This window comes from Enhydra lutris, unplaced genomic scaffold (assembly GCF_002288905.1).
Source record: "Enhydra lutris kenyoni isolate GAN:26980312 unplaced genomic scaffold, ASM228890v2 scaffoldscaffold56, whole genome shotgun sequence".
NCBI classification, from domain to species: Eukaryota; Metazoa; Chordata; class Mammalia; order Carnivora; family Mustelidae; genus Enhydra; species Enhydra lutris.
In genome coordinates, this window is record NW_019154140.1 from 11025900 (window position 1) to 11034357 (window position 8458).

General features: G+C 55.7%; 1 protein-coding gene across 1 annotated transcript; it reads right to left on the reverse strand.

Annotated features, from left to right (window-relative positions):
• Positions 1 to 279: 279 nt before the first annotated feature.
• LOC111157804 (keratin 8) lies at positions 280 to 7611 on the reverse strand. Its single transcript, XM_022519462.1, has 9 exons — positions 7184 to 7611; positions 4321 to 4529; positions 3651 to 3711; positions 3094 to 3189; positions 2371 to 2535; positions 1992 to 2117; positions 1184 to 1404; positions 997 to 1055; positions 280 to 710 (listed from the first exon to the last, which is right to left on the reverse strand). Exons 1-9 carry the CDS (start codon positions 7523 to 7525, stop codon positions 520 to 522), a joined length of 1470 nt encoding a protein of 489 aa, XP_022375170.1. The 5' UTR covers positions 7526 to 7611; the 3' UTR covers positions 280 to 519.
• Between the last annotated feature and the right edge of the window lie 847 nt (positions 7612 to 8458).

The following is an 8458-nucleotide window of genomic DNA, read 5'->3' on the forward strand; positions in this document are numbered from 1 at the left end:
TAGTATCTAAAACCCGCCTGCCTGCCTCAAAGTGTTTGTTGCATAGATAAAATGAAATGGGGTGTTGAAGAGCACATTCATGCCCAAGGTGTCATGTGGTTTTTTTTTTTTTCAGCAAAGAGATCTCTCTGGGAACAGCCTGGAGAAGGCCAGACTTTCCTTCCCAGTGCCCCTCTCCATGTTCTAGCCATCCCCCACCCCAGCTTCTGAGTCCCAGGAGAGGCCTCCTGACCTCCTTTCCCTCACCCCATGGCCAAGGGCTGCACACAGCAAGTGGGATGGGCAGAACCGGCTGAGGCTTTATTTGGGACAAGACACTCAAATTGGCTTTTAGTTGGAGGCATGGACAAGAGGGGGTACCCAGGGCAGCAGACTCCCCCCAGGGGCAGGCTGAGGACTGGGGCTGAGTGAGTCTTAGGTGGGTCTCCTGTTCCCAATGCTCCCCTACACAGCTCCTTCCCTCAAAGGCTCTATGGCAGCCACGAGAGCGGGGAGGCTGGGTGGGACCACGGTGGTTGTTCACTTGGACAGGACATCAGACGACTCGGACACCAGCTTCCCGTCACGGGTCTCAATCTTCTTCACCACCACAGCCTTGGAGGAGCTGCCACGGTTGAAGGACCCGGAGGGGCCAAAGCTGGACTGAAAGGAGCTCAGGCCATAGTTGAGGCCAGGGCTTGGGAGGCCCCCATAGGTCGAGCTCAGGCCACCTGGTCAGAGACAGAACAGCCAAATGGGCACAGAAGGTCAAGCCCACATCAGGTTCCATGTCCCCATTCCCTACCATCTGCTACATGGTTCCCAGGGCTGGGGAATTCACCCTGGCTCATGATTTAGGATGGGTGGGGAAAACCGAGAGCTTTGAATTAGTTATGTGACCTTGGACAAGACCTCTAACTGGGCCCCATCTTGCTCACCTGTACAAGAGGGAAATGACCAGGAGCGGTGTAAAAAGGCCCCGCCCTCCTGCATCCACCCCCAGGCCGAGACACTCACCTGAGAAGCCGCTGGTGGTCTTAGTATGGATACTCATGTTCTGCATCCCAGACTCCAGCCTGTACCCAGAGGATACATGGAACATCAGAACCAACTCCAGGCCCTTGTCCCAGGACAACAGGACTCAATTCCCACCCCTGCCCACCCCAGGTCCCAGGGCTAGAGCACCAAAGACCCCATTACGCACCGGCTCTCCTCGCCCTCCAGCAGCTTGCGGTAGGTGGCGATCTCGATGTCCAGGGCCAACTTGACGTTCATGAGCTCCTGGTACTCGCGCAGCTGCCGGGCCATGTCCTGCTTGGCTCGCTGCAGGGCGGCCTCCAGCTCGGCCACCTTGCCATTGGCATCCTTAATGGCCAACTCCCCGCGCTGCTCAGCATCGGCAATGGCAGCCTCCAGGGCAGCCCTCTGTGCAGGCAGGGGGACAGGTCAGCAGGTAGAGCAGAGTCTGGTTGCCTCCTCCCCCTGCACCCACCCTACCCCTCCCCTCTCTATTGGGAACCAGAGCCTCTCCCTGACCTAGACTAAGCAACTCCACCTAGCTCAAAGAAAATGCTACCATGGGCTTCAGAAGCAGGACAGGGAAACCTGAGCAGCTCCCAGGCACTTCCTTGCATAAACTTCTCACCTGGGACCCCATGAGGCATCATCCCAGGCCTAACTAACTGGACCACATCTCCGCTTTCGAGACTGCTTTAAAGCAGCAGAACCTGACCTTACCCTGATATATAAGAGATAAAATAAAGCAGGCTCAAGGGAACCAAAGGTTCCATCCTAGAGCCTAAGCTATCTGTCCCACCCCTCTCTGGCCCATCACAGCCCCAAGGACCTGCTCAGCACCGTTCCCCCACCCAGGGGGCAGTCTGAGAAGCTGAAAGTCTGGTCTAGCATTCCTTTCTCCTGACCCCAGCCTCCTCACTCCTTGTTGCCTTGTCTGCTCTCACCCAAGAGCAGACATGTCCAAGGATCCTCTCCCACCCCCAGCCCAGCAATACCTGGTTTTTGAGGGCCTCGATCTCAGCCTGGAGTCGGCTGATGCTCCGATTCACCTCAGAAATCTCCGTCTTCGTGCGACGGAGGTCATCCCCGTGCTTCCCAGCCAATGTCTGCAGCTCCTCGTACTGTGGGTGTGAGGCAGGAGTGAGGCAAGTGCCCCGCTCAGCTCACCTCCCCTTCCCCCCACACACATACATACACACCCCTGCCAGCCCTTTTCCCAGACCTCCAGGCACACGGACATCCCTCTCTCCCCAGCACCCACACGTTGGGCCCAGCTCACAGCAGGCAGGAGAGTTTGAAATCCTGCTCCCACCTCAAGTACTAGGGCTCAGAACCAGCCAGAGCGGAGGGCCAGCCTGTGACCCTGCTCTTCACCTTGATCTGGTACATGGCCTCAGCCTCAGCCCGGCTACGGTTGGCGATGTCCTCATACTGAGCCTTGACCTCAGCGATGATGCCATCCAGGTCCAGGGAGCGGCTGTTGTCCATGGATAGGACCACAGACGTGTCCGAGATCTGGGACTGCAGCTCACGGATCTCCTGGGGTTGGGGGATGGCAAAGGGGGTATGAGGCCCTGTCCTTGCACACAAGGAGCCCCCTTTGGCAGAGGGACTTCCTTCGGGACAAGACAGGGAGGTCAGCAGAGGAGAGAAGATGGGAGCTAGAGCTGGGAAGATGGGTCAAAGGCCTGAAACCTGGAAGGATGTACAGATAAAAGTCAGCAAGGACAAAAAGCCACCTGGCTCCAGGTAAGTGACCCAAGGGGCAGAACCCTTCCCCAGTCAGCTGCCAACATATGAGCCCCTAAAAAGCTTGCTACAAAGCCCAAAGATTCCGAACAAAGGCTCTGGGAACAAACCAGGTTCAAATTACAGCTGGGTCACCACTCTGTGATGACCACCTTGGACAAGCTATTTCATTCCCAAGCCTGTTTTTCTCATCTATGAAATGGGGGACAAAATGTATAGAACAGCCATGTTTGGTTATATCGATAATTTTAATTATTCAGTGGTAAGACCCTGTCTGTGGACGTGCCGGGGGTAGGGAGGAGCCTGATGGGGTGGGGGGCCCTCAGTCTTCAGGCCCCAAGAACATACCTCTTCATACAGCTGCCTTAAGAAGTTGATCTCGTCGGTCAGCCCTTCCAGGCGGGACTCAAGTTCTACCTTGTTCATGTAAGCTTCGTCCACATCCTGGGTGGCAGGGAAAGGGAGTCTGAGCTGAGCGCCCACATAGGACAGCAACCAGGGGAAGCCAGTGGCCCAGACATAGAACCTTCTAACTAAATGACTTTCCCACCTCACTCTGTAGCCTGGTCCTCCAGCCTCTGCCCCATCACACCTGTATCCCCACCCAACCCCTTTACCTCCCTCTCCTGCAGCCCTCCTCCTCCTTCTCCTCCCCCTCCAGGAAGCCTTCTGCGGTCACACCTCCAATTCTGCTCCACTTTCTTAACCATGTCCCAACATCAATGTCCAGAGTTCTGTCCAAACGCACCTAACTACCCCATCCCCGTCGGTTTTTCTATGCTGAATACCTAGGAGATAGCCAAATATCCCATTACTTGGACACATTTAGGGACCGAACCCAGAAAGCCTTAGTCCCAGTCTCTAAGCCCCATCTCCTGCATCTGGTGGAGGGGGGGCTCCCTCACCTTCTTGATGAGGACAAATTCATTCTCCAGGTCTGCACGCTCTTTGATCTCCTCCTCATATCTGGTGAGAAACAGACTTAGAATCAGAGGATGAAGGCAAAAGGTGAGTTTGTCCTATGTATTTGGGGAGGCAAGGATATCTAGAAAACTCAGTTCATGAAGATGCAGGATACAAGGGCAGGTCTCGTCCTTCTGCCTCAACCAGCACTCTCTCCCCACCCCACAACCACTGGTTGTGGTCAGTCAGCGAGGAAGCCTGTAGCCAGAAACCTCTCTGAGACCACGAAAACACATGGGATCAGGCACAGGAAGAGGATCAGCAGCGGGGACTGACACAAGACCTCAGGCAGAACTTTATGGGGTATGCTGGAGCAGGGCCAGGCCTGTAAGTACACAACAGAGGCCTTTCCCACCTTGGGTTTACCATGGACGTATTAACATATAATCTGTTATCCAAACCCGGGCAGTTCTCAGATTGAGGGGGGGTGGGTGCTATTCACAATTACACCTGGACAACAGGCACAAAGCGAGACTGTCCTAGAAAACCTGGTCCTCTGATCACCCTAATTATACAGGACTGCACGGCCCATCAGGCACGGGGCCACGGGGTCTTAGGCAGGGCTGGCGAACTTCCAGCGGGTAGGGGGCGGGAGGAAGGAGGGCGGCTCACTTATTCTTGAAGTCCTCCACCAGCCCCTGCATGTTGCCAAGCTCCACCTCCAGCTTCAGCTTCTCCTGGCCCAGGGTGTCCAGCTGCCGCCGGAGGTTGCTGATGTAGCTCTCAAACATGTTGTCTATGTTGCTGCGCGAGGTCTTCTGCTGCTGTAGGAGGCTCCACTTGGTCTCCAGAACTTTGTTCTGCTGCTCCAGGTGCCTCACCTGCATAAAGGAAGGAAGAGCAAGAAGGTCCACGTCGGGCCCACGAGGCAGGGGAGGGGTCTTGGGGGGAACCAACACTGTCTTTTCCTCTAGCTCACTTCCAGGGATGTCTCCAGAGCCCAGAGGGCTGGTTAACTGCTCTGGGAGGAATCCCCAGTGGCCTGAAAAAGACACCATTGTGAGTAGATTAGGGAGCCATGTCCCCCAAGAGCTGGGGCGGGGGGTTAGGGGGACGACAAGCAAGTGCATGGGCGGCCAGGAGAGTTATGTTGAAATGGTATTTGCAGAACAAACAGGTCTTATTTACTTCGACTGTATATTACAAATCAGTAAGAAGAGCCAAGTTTCGATTAACACTTTATATGAGATTGAAAAAGACATTTAATTGCTCGTATCAAATAGTATCATCATCATCATTATTATTATATGGAGTGGCTTCGAGGCACTCCTACAGATTACAGAGAAACTGCAGCCCTTCGGCCCGGAGAGCACTGGCCAGAAGACCTAGGTTCTAGCCAAAGGCTGCAACTAGCTAACCCTTGCTGAGCGACACTGAGTTGCTTCCCCTCTCTGAGCCGGGTCTCAACCTTGCGGTGGCCTAGAGGAGCCCAGGCAGGCCCTTTCAGGAGCCTCTCTGGGCAGATGTCACTTTCAGCCAGACAAGAGGCAAGAGACTAGGCAGATCTGGGTGCAAACCGAACACCCCCCTCCCCACTGCACTCCCTGAGATAATCCTCCAGGCAGGCAGAGGTCTCCCCCTCCCCGACTCCACCCCTGAATCCACAGCCCTCTCCTCCTGCCCTCAGCACAAAGAGGTTCCTTGGGCTCAAGGAATCCAGATTTTAGCATGGAACTAAGGCATGTTAGAAAGGATTGATTGATTTTTGGATTGTATTCTTTAAGTAATCTCTACAGCCAACATGGGGCTTAACTAACAACCCGGATATCAGGAGTTACGTGCTCCACCAACTGAGCCAGCCGGGTGCCCCAGAAAGGAAATTTTTAAAAGAAAGAATAATAGACGGGTTCCAAGGGCAGGAATGCGTGGTCCTTAACCGACCCAAAGACGTGGCTTTTTTTAAATTGAGGGGACTTAAAAGAGAAAGCAGTCTGAAAGGTATGATCTAAGTCCAACAAATTCTTCTCTATAAATCCTTTTCTTCCCCAAGTCATTCTGCCCCAAAATTATAAAAAGTAAATGATTTTTGACAGTTAGCCTTAATGGGCTGCTTAATATGGGCCAAGCACTGCTAAGCTCTTTACATACATTATACGTTTGAATAGGCAAAACCTCTTTGATTTAGGGATTATCATGCCCATTTTATAGATGAAATCAGATTTAGCAAGGGAACCCCATCAAAGGAAAGGGCACAGCACGGTGAACCAGGAATTCCGACTCAGAGCCTGCCCTTCACTACCCACTGTGAGGACCCCAGAGCTAACAAAACGCAGTCAAGGAGGAAAGTCGAGGGTGCCTTCTGTCAAGGAGCCCGCAAGCCCTCCCAAAGCAGGGGCCTGCCCATTCCCTAGGGGACTCCAATTCCTAAGGGCGCTACTCTGCCCCAGGATTTGCCTCCTTCCCTTCCCACAACGCCTCCAGGAGCCAGTCAGCAGGGAGGGGCCCAATCCTCCAGAGCGCTGGGGCCCCGGGGCCCCGGAGTCAGCAACCATCGAGGCTGCAAAACCCGGCTCGGAGCATGGCTCGGAGCCTGGCCTCGGAAAAGTGGAGCCAGGCTGGGGCGGAGCCAGGGTAGGGGAGAGTGAAAGGGGGCCAAGGGCCATGTTGGGGAGAGGGGCGTTGGCGGACAGACGCCTTATTTGAGGCCATAAACTCTGGGCTTGAACAGGACAAGAAACCTGGGCGGGGTGTCCAACGCCTCAGACTTTGAATCCTGGATGGGCTTTCCTGAAGCCAGCTCCTGGCGCCCCCCTCACCCTGACCCCGACCCCCAGAAGCTAAGAGCTGCCCCAGGGAGGGGAGCGCCTCCTCAAGACAGAGGGCCTCAGCCCCTCACCCCAACACCGAGGGCGAGTCTCTGCCGAGCCCGGCCCCGCCCACCCCGGGTTCCCAGGGCGGGGGGCCAGGTCGTGACTCATCCCGATGCCCCCACACTCGGGGCCTGGAATGCCAAAGGCCTCAATCAATATTTGCTCTGAGTCAAGTCACCCGCTTCCTTATTCCACAATCCTATCAAACCCTTTTTAAATTAAAGAAAAAGAAGAAAAAGAAAAAAAAAGAAAAGAAAGCAGAGGGTCACCTTTGGGGAGCCCTTGGGGTAGGGCCAGGGAGAAGGGTTAACCTAGAGCAGGGCTCCCACACCCCCGTCCCACCCCTCAGGTGAGCAGCTCGGACTCTTCCAGGCTGAAAGCTTCACAGACGGGTCAGAACTCGGGTAGGGGTGTGATGCGTGGAGGAAGCCTCAAGGTTTAGAACCAGGGGCTGCCCGGCCCCTCTCCCCCTCGCCGCCCGGGGCTAAACCAAAGGGCTCGGGAGGACTGAGTCATAGCTGGAAGGGAGAGGGCGGCCACGGTGGGTGGGGCCAGCAGGTCGCCGGTGGGGAGCTGGAGAAGTGCCCACAGACAGGGCGACCAAAACACAGGTCGGGACCCCCAGCCCCAGGCACTGCCCGCCACGCGGAGTGGGGAGCCCTCACCTTGTCGATGAAGGAGGCAAATTTGTTGTTGAGGGTCTTGATCTGCTCCTTCTCCTGGGTGCGCACAGCTTGGAAGTTGGGATCCACTTCCAGCTTAACGGGGTTCAGCAGGCTCTGGTTCACTGAGACGGCCGTGATGCGCCCCATACCCCCGGCCCCGCCGCCGTAGGCCCCGGCCACACTCATGCTGCTATTCAGGCCCCCCCGGAAGCTGCCGCCCACCCGAGAGAAGGCGGACGAGCTGATGCAGGAGCCAGGCCCGCTGGTGTAGGAGCGGCTGCTGAAGGCCCGGGGGCCGGAGGTGGACACCTTGTAGGACTTCTGGGTCACCCTGACGGACATGGTGGAGGCTTGAGTGGAGGCTGGAGTAGAGGCGAGTAGGCTGAACCTGACAGAGGTTCTACAAGGGGCCGAGAAGCTGCTTCTAGGTAGGAACAACACCCCAGGGTTGGCCCTTTATAAAAGCCCAGCCCAAGGGGAGGATCCAACGGGTACCTGAGTGGCTAGGCCCTGAGGGGGCTGGGCCTAACCCGACACCTGCCACCTACAGCTGGACTCAGGTGGGGGCAGCAGAGAGCTGCTCCCACCCAAGAGCCCACTCTAGCTAGCACTGCCCAGCTTGAGGGGGCGGGGGCCTTCCGGAAGTGTAAAAAGGGGGAGAGAACGTCTGGCCTGGAGGGAGCCTGCTGTAACAAAGAGCCTTGGTTGGGGTCACCCAGCCACTGCGGCCCTACTTCTCTCTCTGGTCTCCTTCTCTCCTTGGGGAAAAAATGCAAGGACTGGGAAACACAGCAGGAAAGGGATCCCAGAGAAGCCAACACCCCAAAGACACCAGCTCATGTTCTTCTCTCCACTTAGTGATTATGAAATTCTGCCGAGGCTGGAGGACAGGGCATCTAGGTTCCAGATCCTTGAACCTGAAGCCAACCATCTGCCTAGTCTCCCCTCAGTTATGGCTGTATTCTCTTCTCCATATCTGGTGCAGTGCAAAGAGGCACTGGGTGAGTAATTGAGGAATGAATGAATGCACACGCACACACTCACACACACACACTCACACACGCTGGCTGTCTTCCCTCTGGGTCTGTGGGTGCAAGAAACGTGCAACAGAGCATGTTTCCTGGACACCATCTAGTGCCTTCCTCCCCTCCCAAGATCCTAGAATTTCCTGGGACCCTGTAGGCCTTACTCTGGGGCACAGAGAATGAAGAACAAGGGCTAAAGAGAGAAAGATGGGGGAGTTCAGCAGAAAGGGAAGCTGCTGTTATTGCCCTT

What these genes read in the sequence shown, in the direction of transcription:
- LOC111157804 (XM_022519462.1), bottom strand. Translation starts at nt 7,525, where the DNA reads ATGTCCGTCAGGGTGACCCAGAAGTCCTACAAGGTGTCCACCTCCGGC. An exon ending in TTGCCTCCTTCATCGACAAG is followed by an intron (nt 4,530 to 7,183) that starts GTGAGGGCTCCC and finishes TCCTTTATGCAG; the next exon opens with GTGAGGCACCTGGAGCAGCA. An exon ending in TAAGGCAGCTGTATGAAGAG is followed by an intron (nt 2,536 to 3,093) that starts GTATGTTCTTGG and finishes CCCCAACCCCAG; the next exon opens with GAGATCCGTGAGCTGCAGTC.